Here is a 13,416-nt window from a genome sequence, read left to right on the forward strand (position 1 = left end):
AACCTTCCAAGGCTGAACAAGGAAGAAATAGCAAATATGAACAGACCAATCACAAGAACTAAAATTGAGACTGTGATTAAAAAGCTTCCAACAAACAAAAGCTCAGGACCAGACGGCTTCACAGGCAAATTCTATCAAACATTTAGAGAAGAGCTAACACCTATCCTTCTCAAACTCTTCCAAAATATAGCAGAGAGAGGGACACTCCCAAACTCATTCTATGAGGCCACCATCACCCTGATACCAAAACCAGACAGAGATGTCACAAAGAAAGAAAACTACAGGCCAATATCTCTGATGAACATAGATGCAAAAATCCTCAACAAAATACTAGCAAACAGAATCCAACAGCACATTAAAAGGATCATACACCATGATCAAGTGGGGTTTATCCCAGGAATGCAAGGATTCTTCAATATACGCAAATCAATCAATGTGATAAACCATATTAACAAACTGAAGAATAAAAACCATGTGATCATCTCAACAGATGCAGAAAAAGCTTTTGACAAAATTCAACACCCATTTATGATAAAAACTCTTCAGAAAGTAGGCATAGAGGGAATTTACCTCAACATAATAAAGGTTATATATGACAAACCCACAGCCAACATTGTTCTCAATGGTGAACAACTAAAACCATTTCCTCTAAGATCAGGAACAAGACAAGGCTGCCCACTCTCACCACTATTATTCAACATAGTTTTGGAAGTTTTAGCCACAGCAATCAGAGAAGGAAAAGAAATAAAAGGAATCCAAATCGGAAAAGAAGAAGTAAAGCTGTCGCTGTTTGCAGATGACATGATACTATACATAGAGAATCCTAAAGAGGCTACCAGAAAACTACTAGAGCTAATCAATTAATTTGGTAAAGTAGCAGGATACAAAATTAACGCACAGAAATCTCTTGCATTCCTATACACTAATGCTGAAAAATGTGAAAGAGAAATTAAGGAAACACTCCCATTTGCCATTGCAAAAAAAAGAATAAAATACCTAGGAATAAACCTAGTAAGGAGACAAAAGACCTGTATGCAGAAAACTATAAGACACTGATGAAAGAAATTAAAGATGATACAAACAGATGGAGAGATATACCATGTTCTTGGATGGGAAGAACCAACATTGTGAAAATGACCCAAAGCAATCTACAGATTCAATGCAATCCCTATCAAACTACCAATGGCATTTTTCACAGAAATAGAACAAAAAATTTCACAATTTGTATGGAAGCACAAAAGACCCCGAATAGCCAAAGCAATCTTGAGAAAGAAAAACGGAGCTGGAGGAAGCAGGCTCCCTGACTTCAGACTATATTACAAAGCAACAGTAATCAAGACAGTATGGTACTGGCACAAAAACAGAATTATAAATCAATGGAACAGGATAGAAAGCCCAGAGATAAACCCACATATGGTCACCTTATCTTTGATAAAGGAGGCAAGAATATACAATGGAGAAAAGACAGCCTCTTCAATAAGCGGTCCTGGGAAAACTGGACAGCTACATGTACAAGAATGAAATTAGAACACTCCCTAACACCACACACAAAAACAAATGGATTAAAGACCTAAATGTAAGGCCAGACAGTATCAAACTCTTAGAGGAAAACATAGGCAGAACACTCTATGACATAAACCACAGCGAGATCATTTTGGACCTACCTCCTAGAGAAATGGAAATAAAACTGAAAATAAACAAATGGGACCTAATGAAACTTAAAAGCTCTTGCACAGCAAATGAAACCATAAACAAGATCAAAAGACAACCCTCAGAATGGAAGAAAATATTTGCAAACGAAGCAACTGACAAAGGATTAATGTCCAAAATATACAAGCAGCTCATGCAGCTCAATATCCAAAAAACAAATAACCCAATCCAAAAATGGGCAGAAGACCTAAACAGACATTTCTGCAAAGAAGATATACAGATTGCCAACAAACACATGAAAGGATGCTCAACATCACTAATCATTAGAGAAATGCAAATCAAAACTACAATGAGGTATCACCTCACACCTGTCAGAATGGCCAACATCAAAAAATCTAGAAACAATAAATGCTGGAGAGGGTGTGGAGAAAAGGGGACCCTCTTACACTGTTGGTGGGAATGTAAATTGATACAGCCACTATGGAGAACAGTAGGGAAGTTCGTTAAAAAACTAAAACTAGAACTACCATATGACCCAGCAATCCCACTACTGGGCATATACCCTGAGCAAACCATAATTCAAAAAGAGTCATGTACCAATATGTTCATTGCAGCTCTATTTACAATAGCCAGGACATGGAAGCAACCTAAGTGTCCATCAACAGATGAATGGATAAAGAAGATGTGGCACATATATACAGTGGAATGTTACTCAGCCATAAAAAGGAACTAAACTGAGTTATTTGTAGTGAGGTGGATAGACCTAGAGTCAGTCATACAGAGTGAAGTAAGTCAGAAAGGGAAAAACAAATACCATATGCTAACACATATATATGGAATCTAAAAAAAAAAAAAAAGAAGGTTCTGAAGAACCTAGGGGCAGGACAGAAATAAAGACACAGACATAGAGTATGGACTTGAGGACATGGGGAGGGGGCAGGGTAAGCTGGGATGAAGTGAGAGAGTGGCATGGACGTATATACACTACCAAACGTAAAACAGATAGCTATTGGGAAGCAGCCACATAGCACAGGGAGATCAGCTCCGTGCTTTGTGACCACCTAGAGGCGTGGGATAGGGAGGGTGGGAGGCAGATGCAAGAGGGAGGGTATATGGGAATATATGTATACGTGTAGCTAATTCACTTTGTTACACAGCAGAAACTAACACACCATTGTAAAGCAATTATACTCCAATAAAGATGTTAAAAAAAAAGCAACAAACACGTGCCATGTCCACAGTTATTCTTCACCCCATGATCCTAGAATGACCCACATCTTGAAGCAAGCCCTAAAGATCCCATTATCCCTTCCCATTCTGATTTGGGGGTGGCCCAGAAACCATAAGGAATGTTGTAGAGGGAAGTCACATGGTGAATGCTAAACCCTTTGTGACTCCCTAATTCATAACTGGAAGTTGAGGAAGGAAAGAAAGAATAGAAATGGAAACACAAATCTTCAGGATTATTTTGGGTCTTCAGAGCCCAATATCCCAAGTGACAAGTATACCCAGGTCATGTTTGCTGACTGAGTGCTCAAGTGAAGAGCATGGAGGCTCCAGGGCCATATTTCTAAGGCAGGAGAGCCCTTACCAAAAGTGTGACCCTATAAGAGCTGAGACAATGAAGCAAGAATATTCTATGTCCCTTGGTGGCCAAGGAGACATTTGGAATGTCTGCCTGAACTGACACACCCCACAGCTTTGCCCACCTCAGGTTAGCAGCTGTGAATGGATCTTCTGGAGCTGAGGGAAAAGAGTAGCAGGTCTGGCATTTGACAATGGCCAGGTAAGGATGTTTCTCTTCCGCCTTAACACTTACCTCCCATCCTCTGGGAACAGAGCTGGGTGTGCCACCCAGCTGACCCACAGGGGCATCTGTGGCTCTGCTGAAATAGCCAACTCACCACAGGTCCTTGAGACCAATCTACAGGTGCCACCAGAAGATGCCCGAGGTGAACAAAAAGGAATGCTCCGTAGCCCTGCCCACCCACCTCATCACTCCCCCAACCCAACAACTGGGAACTCACGTCTGTGGTTCTCGTTTCTGTGGTTGGGTGGGGACCGGGTCTCCTGGTCTTGGGCCTCATCCCCCTCCTCGCTGGCCAGGTGGGTGTGAGCGTAGTGGTAACTGAGTCCCGGCCGGTTTTTATAGCGCTTGCCGCAGACTAGAGAGGAAAAGAGGAAAGGAAGGGAAAACGCAAATGTTAGCAATCTCTGCAGCCACGGCCATCATTCTCCCAGGCAGTGACTCCCATCCATCCACCCCAGAGCTGGGTTTCCCCAAAAAAGTGTCTCCCACTCCCAACACCCCCCGACCCTCACCCCAGCACCAGCACCGCTGCAACAAGTAAAGAAAAGAACCCAGGTAAAGAAAAACCATAGAAGACGGAAGTTGAACTGTGTAAGAGCACCATCATTTCCTAGCTGTGAGACCCTGGGAAAGTCACTTGCACTCTATGTGCCTCAGTTTCTTCAGAGGGAAAATAAGCATAATAGTAGTACTTAGCTCTTTGGTTGTTATGATGAGTTAATCTCTATGCAAAGCACTTAGAACAGTGGTAAGGGTGATAAGTATTATAACTTTGGTAAGGGTAACACTTATTATAACATTGAAGTTAAAAGGCACTGTGAGTCTATTTAGTCCAACACCCCATGGCACAGATGAAGCAAGCGAGGCCCAGCAAGCTTAAGTGATTTGCCTGGGAACACACAGCTGGCTGTGGCAGAGCCACTGGAACCCAGGTCTCCTGGATTCCTGCGCAGTACTCCTTCCACCACCCTCTGGTTGACTCTGTATGAAGTACAAAAGCTTTATACGGATCATATTTTTGATCTATCACTCAGTGATTCTGTGCCAGAAAAACACATTCCACTTCCACCATTGAAACTATGAATCTGAGGCATCCTTGGTAGATGTCGCAACCAAGAGCTTGTGCCCTTGATGGCCCGGGAAGCCTCTGATATCCCGAATCTCTAAAAACGTGTCCTAGCAGGCACTACCTCTCAGGTGGACAGTAGGAGACAAGGGCAACAAGCAACACAAATATGATTTCTTGGACCCAAGAAGAAGAAGGGGGCAGCTCCCTTGGTCGGCTGCTTAGTACCTAAATGGCTAAGACTAGACCACTGCCACCACCCTCCCTGTCACAAAGCCCAATATCTCAGCCTGTGGAGGGATGGCACTGCTGGTAGCAGAAGCCACAAGGGTCTTCCAGGAAAAATCTCATGCCAACCCTCTCATCTCGTCCCCACCTCTCCCCAGCAGAGCAAACCCCACCGGATCTGCTGGAGTAGCTGAGGTTGCCATCTTTAAGAGATTCTCACTTCACATGACTGGGTTATAGCAGTGAGTGTAAACACTTCCCAAGGTGGAAAGAGTACAGAGTTCCTCATCAGACATGGGTTCAAATCCCACTTCCAGGTGCCAAAGTTGACCAGCTGCATGACCTCCACAGTATAGAGAAGAACTGTTACCCACCCCTCTTACCCCCTACCCTTATTATTTCTGGTGGGGTTTCCTTTCTTACAAGATTCTCTTAGGTTTTTCAGGTATTATAACCATTGGCAAAAATGGATAATGTCATCTCTTCTTTCTCATATATATGTAAACTATTGTATCTTCTTAGCTTAATTCATTTGTAAGAATCACCAAGACAATATTTTAAAATAGCAAAAGCAAGCTTTTCCAATTGTAGTGAAATTGGATTTAGTGGTTCACTGTTTAGAATGATATATGTAGCTAGTTTTTAGTCTTTATCAAGTTTAAGTAGTTCTTCTCATTCCTGAGTTAGAGTTTTATTACAGGAGAATTTTACCAGCTGTCCTTTCAGCATCTACTAATATATGACTCTCTTTTGGTTTGCTGATATGGTGAATTATGTTGATTTCCTAATGCTTCCTACTATTGAGCCATTCTTGCATTCCTAGAATGTACTCCATTTGGTCAGGGTGTATTATCTATTTGATATACTGCTGCATTCTACTTTCTAATTTTGCATTTTGCATCTAATACTCAGACTTGAGACAGATAAATAATTTGGGGCCTTTTACCATGATTTTCAATTGCATAGCTGTGCTGACTTCCAAAAATAAATTAAGGAGTTCTGTGTGAAATTGGACAAGATACATAATCTCTTTGCACCTTTTTTTTTTTTTAAATATATTTATTTATTTATTTTTGGCTGCGTTGAGTCTTCGTTTCTGTGCAAGGGCTTTCTCTAGTTGCGGCAAGCGGGGGCCACTCTTCATCGCAGTACGCGGGCCTCTCACTGCCGTGGCCTCTCTTGCTGCGGAGCACAGTCTCCAGACATGCAGGCTCAGTAGTTGTGGCTCACAGGTCTAGTTGCTCCACGGCATGTGGGATCTTCCCAGATCAGGGCTCGAACCCGTGTCCCCTGCATTGGCAGGCAGATTCTCAACCACTGTGCCACCAGGGAAGCCCTGTGCCTTTTTTTAAATCTGAAAATGATGATGGTGTTACTTACCTTGAGGGATTATAAATAATATTTGTAAAGTATCTCACTCAGTACCCAACACCTAATAGATGCTCAATAAACAGTAGTGAGGGGCAAGGGGCTTCAGTGTGGTCTACCACATCTTAAGTGCTGTACCCTCCTTGAAAGAGGGACTTTGACCCTTACCTCTCCTATGGAATCTGGGAATTGGCTGGACTTTCTTAAGAAGATGAGAGTCTGAAATTCAAGTTGGTGATCAAGTTGGTGACCAAGCTGGTGACCTAGTGACTATAAATTCAAGTCCTACAATTGGCTCCTCTCTCCCTCTCTCTCCCCCTCTCTCTCTCTCTCTCGTACATATTGCAAAAAATAATAATAATAACATGTCACTACACAACTCAATTCCATTTGCCTTAGGAAGTGGGACCTAAGGAGACCCCTGAGGCACACCGTGGGCCTGCTTGTGACTTTTTCTATTTAACTTTTAAATGATCTAAGGTCAATAAACAGCAAACTATGGGGTCACTGGATATAAATTCATTTCATTACAAGGAATATTGCTGGTGAGGAATAAATGTTTATTAAAAATAAGGCCAATAATGTCAGTATTTATATGGGGAAGCCTCAGCTGCCTCTGCAGATCTCCCTACTGCACACTCCACAGTATTTTATTTGTTTCATTTTGTTGTGTCAATTACCACCATCTTCCTTAATCACAGAATTCCAGGATTTTAAGATCCTGGTCTAACTGACTATCAAATTGTTTTATTCCCACGAACACTCTAGATGCTTTCCTGGAACAACTCCACCGATGGGGAACTCACTACCCACCCGAGTAGGCATTTCTTCTTTGACCTCCTTGAATTACAGTTATGACTGCACTGGAGGACCTCTCTTAAGGACAGTGTCATATCGATTTCATCTTGATGTCAACAACTCCACCTGCCGTGCTGCCATGCACATTTTACACCTTCAAAACATACCCATTGAATAGTTGATGAGTGAACACAGAAACGTTTTGTAGGAAAGCGAGGAGACGGGGGAGGAGGTAAGTGTGTAGAATCGGCTCCATCTATCCACATTAATCTCACACTAATAGTTCTTAAAACCTACAAAACCAAACCCAAGCAAAAAGCTTCCCATATCTCCTTCCCCAATACCATAGAAAGTTTTAGAGCAGATCCTTTTGCTAGAAGAGAGATTCTCAAAGAGTAGTCACCAGACCAGCCCCATCTGCATCACCTGGGAAGTTGTTAGAGATGCAGTTTCTTGGGCTCCACCCCGGACCTACCGAAGCGGAACGTCTCGGGGTAGGGCCAGGCAATCTGTGTTTTAACAGGGCCTGCAGGTGATTCCGATACACACTACAGTTTGAGAACCACTCTGCTAGAAGATTGAATATATTGAGGATTAACTCTCCCCGCCCTGCATGCGCCTGCCCTTCTGGATGGATGGAGGTGGCAGGAGGGGGCAGCAGGAGGCAGCCTTGAGACCTGTGTTCAGTTATTAGAGGAAACAGGAGCGGACAGCCCACGGTGGCCCTGGAAGCCAGAGCCCTTAACCACAATCCCTGTATGCAGAGCTTTCCAGGTGGAGCTTCATTTTTCACCACCTGCTTATATCATGTCATTCCTTCATCACCAGGTCTTCAAGGAAACATTTATTAAACACCTAATGTGTACCCAGCCTTGAAGCACCGGAGGACAAAGACAAATGAGCCCCAGTCCCCTCCCTCCAGGAGTCCGAAGTCTAGCAGAGGAGATATACACGTCAACTAGCAAGAAGGGAGGTGGGATAAATGCACCAATGCGAGCCTGTGCCCCGCAAAGAGGAGGGGCCAGCTCACGGGCTTAAGTGGGGTGCGAGGATGGCTTCCCAGAGCAGGTGGATGAGCTGCAGCTTGTGAGAGAGCAGGACATCACCAGGCAGACAAAGGAGGAGGGCATGCGGGCACCAAAGCACGTCCCGCCAGCACCTTTGGGGAACTGCAGGATATTCAGTAAAGCCACTGGGAAGGGGGCATCGGGGTGGGTGTGAGGGGGACTAAGGAGAGGAAGGTGGGCAGGACTTTATCCTGACAGTGGGAAGTGGGGGAGGACTGTAGGCATCCTGAGGACCAACTTCATCAGGTTTACATTTTAGAAATACTGGTTAAGGTTATAGTGCACAAGATGGATTTGGAGGTGGCAATAGGCTCCTTTAATTTTCCGTGTGTGAACAATGAGGACTTCGGGGTAGGAGAGAGGTTAGGGGGAATCTGGTAGAAGGGGGAGCGGGTGGGAGTCAGCAGAAAGGAGGAGCGCAAAACGACTTCCACGAACTCGGCCTTCCTGGCCACGTGCCATCCAGCCCCCATCCAGCCCCCCAGCCTCACCCGAAGCCACCTCTGCCTCCTTCCCAGCCCTCCTGCCCACTGGCCCTTTCGTTTCTTAAACATTTTTCCTTCCACCACAGAGCCTTTGCACAAGCTCTTCCCTCTGCCCAGAATGTCCCGCAGCCCCACTTTGCCTGATCAACGCTTCACAATCCTTCAGTTCTCGAGTCTTTCCAATCACAATTAGGACGCTGGTGTGTTACCTTCCCAGGACTAGTCGTGTATCAATATGTGTCTCTCCCACCAGCAGCAAGCATGGCAGGGCCTGTGTGTTTGCACACTGTTGCAGCCCCAGTGATGAGCTCGGGGCCTGCACTCGATGTCAGCTAAGGGAATCAATAAAAATACCGAGGTTTCTGACTTGGGCAACTGGGTGGAAGCACGTAGGAGGAAAATCAGATTTAAAGAAGGAAGGGAATGAGCTCAGTCTGGGGTTGGCTTATACACCTGGTGCTTGGGAAAGAGATGTGGATGTTGGAGTTGCCAGGTGGCAGTGGAAGTGATGGATATGGAGAGAAAAGTGCCAGGAGAGAAGGAGGAGAGAAAGAAGAAAGGTGGACACAGGACAGAACTCAGAAAACACCGGTATCTTAAAGAGTCTGGTGAAGAAAGAGAAACCGATTAAAAATTTTTAAGAAACACTCACAAAGGACTGAGCAACATAGGCCAGAGGAGCAGGGCTTCCAGGTGACAGAAACGATGACACCACCGGTCACGGCCCCTGCTAACAGCTACTGAGCATGTACCATGTGCCAGGCCTGTTCTGGCACTTCAAGTAAATCAGCTCACAGCCACGCGCATCCCCATTTCACAGAGGCAGAGCCAGGATAACGTCAGATGCCCCAGAAGGGCCGAGAAGGCTGGGGACTCAGAAGACAGCACTGGGCTTGGCAATTAGCAGGTCACCTGAGTGAGCAGAGAATCCACAGCCTCGAGTAGGATGACGCAAGGCTACAGGAAGCTAGGATGCTTTGGGGAATGAGGAAGTGGTGATGGGGCCGAAGGACCATTCCGTCCAGCATGGCTGTGGAAGGGGAAGGAGTCAGCTGGTGGACAGATGGGACTGCAGAGTCCAGGGAGTCTGAGTGGGGATTGTCCTTTAACAGAACAGGTCTTGATCAGGCTCGTAGGCTAAAGGGAAGGAGGCAGGGGGGAGGGGAGTTTGAGAGGCAGGTTTAGGAGAGATTGGAGTTCATGGAGCAAGATGCCTGGCCCCAAAACAAAGCTGCTGACCCAAGTCCCAGTCCCTCAAATGACTTCATCCTAGGGACGAGAGATTTCTAAGATTTATTTTGGTTGAAGAGCATCTGGGTCAGACTGCTACATTGTGATGAAGAGAAACGCCTTGGAAATCCTGCTTTGACTGGTTTGGAAGAGAAGGAAAATCTAGCACTGTCTCACCTTCTATATGTATTTCATCACATCTCCCTGCCACTCTGAACACTTGTGAGCCAGCTTCGTAGACGTGTGACCTGTACATTCAGACAGGGTCCTGGGTTCGGAAGGGTCCCACACTTAGTTTAAAGCCTTGCTCTTGCCATCTTGACACTTTTAATACTATTAAACAAAGGGGCCCTCATTTGCATTTTGCACTGGGCCCTGTACATTATGCATCTGGCCTTGGAAACCATTTGGGGCAGGGGGTAGAGATCTGGGACTAAGTTATTCCAAACAGCCACCTTAATCGTGTAAGAGCTGCCACAGTGAATGCAGGACCCAGCCAGCTCTAGTCGAGGGCAAAATTTCCCTCTGAAGTAACTAGGAAGCCTGGCCAGAGGGGTTAGCCACTCAGCAGTGGTCATTTTAGTGCCACCAACAGCTCTGGCCCTTCTTCTGGGTCGACCCTCCCTTCAGAGAGGCAGGCTCTGTATTGATGCGTGGGTAGGCTAGATCCGAACTGCCTGGGTTCAAATCCCAGCTCCGTTGCTGACTGACTGTGACCTTGGGTGAGTAGCTAAATCTCTCTGTGCCTCAGCATCCTCTCCGGAAAATGGGGATGATCATGACAGCCCACCTACTGCACGGTTGTAAGGTATGTGAGAGAATACATATAAGTGGTGCTGGGAAAACTGGACAGGTACATGTAAAAGTATGAGATTAGAACACTCCCTAACACCATACATAAAAATAAGCTCAAAATGGATTAAAGAACTAAATGTAAGGCCAGAAACTATCAAACTCTTAGAGGAAAACATAGGCAGAACACTCTATGACATCAATCACAGCAAGATCCTTTTTGACCCACCTCCTAGAGAAATGGAAATAAAAATAAACAAATGGGACCTAATGAAACTTAAAAGCTTCTGCACAGCAAAGGAAACCATAAACAAGACCAAAAGACAACCCTCAGAATGGGAGAAAATATTTGCAAATGAAGCAACTGACAAAGGATTAATCTCCAAAATTTACAAGCAGCTCATGCAGCTCAATAACAAAAAAACAAACAACCCAATCCAAAAATGGGCAGAAGACCTAAATAGACATTTCTCCAAAGAAGATATACAGATTGCCAACAAACACATGAAAGAATGCTCAACATCATTAATCATTACAGAAACGCAAATCAAAACTACAATAAGATATCATCTCATACCGGTCAGAATGGCCATCATCAAAAAATCTAGAAACAATAAATGCTGGAGAGGGTGTGGAGAAAAGGGAACCCTCTTGCACTGTTGGTGGGAATGTAAATTGATACAGCCACTATGGAGAACAGTATGGAGGTTCCTTAAGAAACTACAAATAGAACTACCATACGATCCAGCAATCCCACTACTGGGCATATACCCTGAGCAAACCATAATTCAAAAAGAGTCATGTACCAATATGTTCATTGCAGCTCTATTTACAATAGCCAGGACATGGAAGCAACCTAAGTGTCCATCAACAGATGAATGGATAAAGAAGATGTGGCGCATATATACAATGGAATATTACTCAGCCATAAAAAGAAACGAAATTGAGTTATCTGTAGTGAGGTGGAGGGACCTAGAGTCTGTCATACAGAGTGAAGTAAGTCAGAAGGAGAAAAACAAATACTGTATACTAACACATATATATGGAATCTAAAAAAAAAAAAGGTTCTGAAGAACCTAGAGGCAGGACAGGAATAAAGACGCAGATGTAGAGAATGGACATGAGGACACAGGGAGGGGGAGGGTAAGCTGGGATGAAGTGAGAGAGTGGCATGGACATATATACACTACCAAACGTAAGGTAGATAGGTAGTGGGAAGCAGCCGCATAGCACAGGGAGATCAGCTCCGTGCTTTGTGACCACCTAGAGGGGTGGGAGGGAGGGAGACGCAACAGGAAAGAGATATGGGAACATATGTATATGTATAGCTGATTCACTTTGTTATAAAGCAGAAACTAACACACCATTGTAAAGCAATTATACTCCAATAAAGATGTTAAAAAAAAAAGAGAGAGAATACATTGAAAATAGTACAGGGCTCACAGTAAGCCTCAGCCATCGTCAGCTGCCATTGTCAACACTGTGGATCGGCAAAGGGAATAAACCCTAAAGGGAAGGGGGTGGGGAGGACTAGCAGTTTGTCCTCTGAAGTCTGGGGTGATGGAGTTGCAAGGAAAAGAATGTTGGGAAAGATACATTCTGAAAATAAAGTATTAGAACCATCTGCTATCCCTTTATCATGTCAGCAATCTCACTCCCCACTCTTGTGCAGAATCAGACTGAGCCCCAAGACAGCTGAAGCGTTCAGAGAGGGCTGCGCCCCCATCCTCCCACTCCAGGCTCCCTCCCCAGGGCAAGCTCCTTGGCGTCATGCGCCCCTGAAGCCATCACCCCTGGGACCAGGCACAAGCCTGTGCACAACCTCAGGTCCTTCTTTTCACCTTGGCAGCACGCACCTGGATTGTGTGTTCCAGGCGCCACGCACGTGGAGAGGAACAGCTGTGACAATGAGGAAGGTCCAGCTTGCCTTCCCCTCTCTCCTTCCCCCTGGGGCAGATCCATCTGTCAAGCTGCAGAATTAGTGCTTGCCCACTTCCCAATCCAGAGCTGCATTCGCCAGGCAGGACCTCCTGTCTGGAGTTATGAATACCTTCAGTGCCACCTCAGAATATTTACAACGCACCTCTGCCACCCCACTGCAACCCTACACCACTCACCCCTTATGAGGATGGGGGAGGAAGCGGAGAAGGGGGAGGAGGGAGGAACAATCAGGGGCAGTTTGTGGGAACAAAGCCGGCTGCAGCAGACAGCAGAATCCTTCCTGCCAGGGAGAAGCGGCTGCCTTCCCCACTGATAACTTAATGACTCTGGCACATTTTCATCAGCCCAACTTGGAGCACGCAGTGGGTATCTGAGCCAGTGGTTTCCGAGAGCCTGAAAGCAGCGACTGAAAGCAATTACAGGATGAGCGTCCAAGAGACAAAGCCCGGACCTTGGGAGTCACCGGGCCACATCTCTTTCCCAGCTCTGCCCTGTGGCACTTACACACAGCCCTGAGGACACCACTTCCCTTTCTCTGCAGCTTGACTTCCTCTTCTGTAAGATCGACCCAGCAGTGCCTGTCACCTGCTGATGCCTCCAAGGCATCATACTTACGGACTATCAGGCAGGCACACATTCTTACACTGAATCTCACAACAGCTCAGGAGGTAGGGATTATCATCCCATTTTACAGAGAAGGAAACTGAGTCTGGGGGGCATTGAAACAATTCACTAAATGGCAGAGTCGAAATTTGAACTCAGGTCTGTCTGACTTTGAAACACACAGAATCAAAGACGTGCTAGTCATTCTCCATTCACAACCCCTCCCAGTGCCTGGAGCTGACCTCGATGGCCTCTTGCCCTCTGCTTCCGGTGGAGTTTGGTCATTGGGAGGCACTGGCAGGAGAACGGAGGGTGAGAAGAGAGGAGGTGGGGATCTGTGCCCTGCCCACCCCACTCGGGCTACCCTCCCTCCCAGAT

The 13,416-nt window shown here is 45.6% G+C and overlaps 1 protein-coding gene across 1 annotated transcript in view; it reads right to left on the reverse strand.

Moving 5' to 3' along the window:
* DPF3 (double PHD fingers 3) overlaps window positions 1-13,416 on the reverse strand; it is a 256,158-nt gene that overhangs the window by 75,772 nt on the left and 166,970 nt on the right. Inside the window, exon 7 of the mRNA XM_032624903.1 lies at window positions 3,678-3,815. Coding sequence (XP_032480794.1) covers window positions 3,678-3,815 — 138 coding nt within the window. The remainder of the gene's footprint in view (window positions 1-3,677; window positions 3,816-13,416) is intronic.

The sequence above is a fragment of the Phocoena sinus genome, chromosome 2 (genome assembly GCF_008692025.1).
Source record: "Phocoena sinus isolate mPhoSin1 chromosome 2, mPhoSin1.pri, whole genome shotgun sequence".
Lineage (NCBI taxonomy): Eukaryota > Metazoa > Chordata > Mammalia > Artiodactyla > Phocoenidae > Phocoena > Phocoena sinus.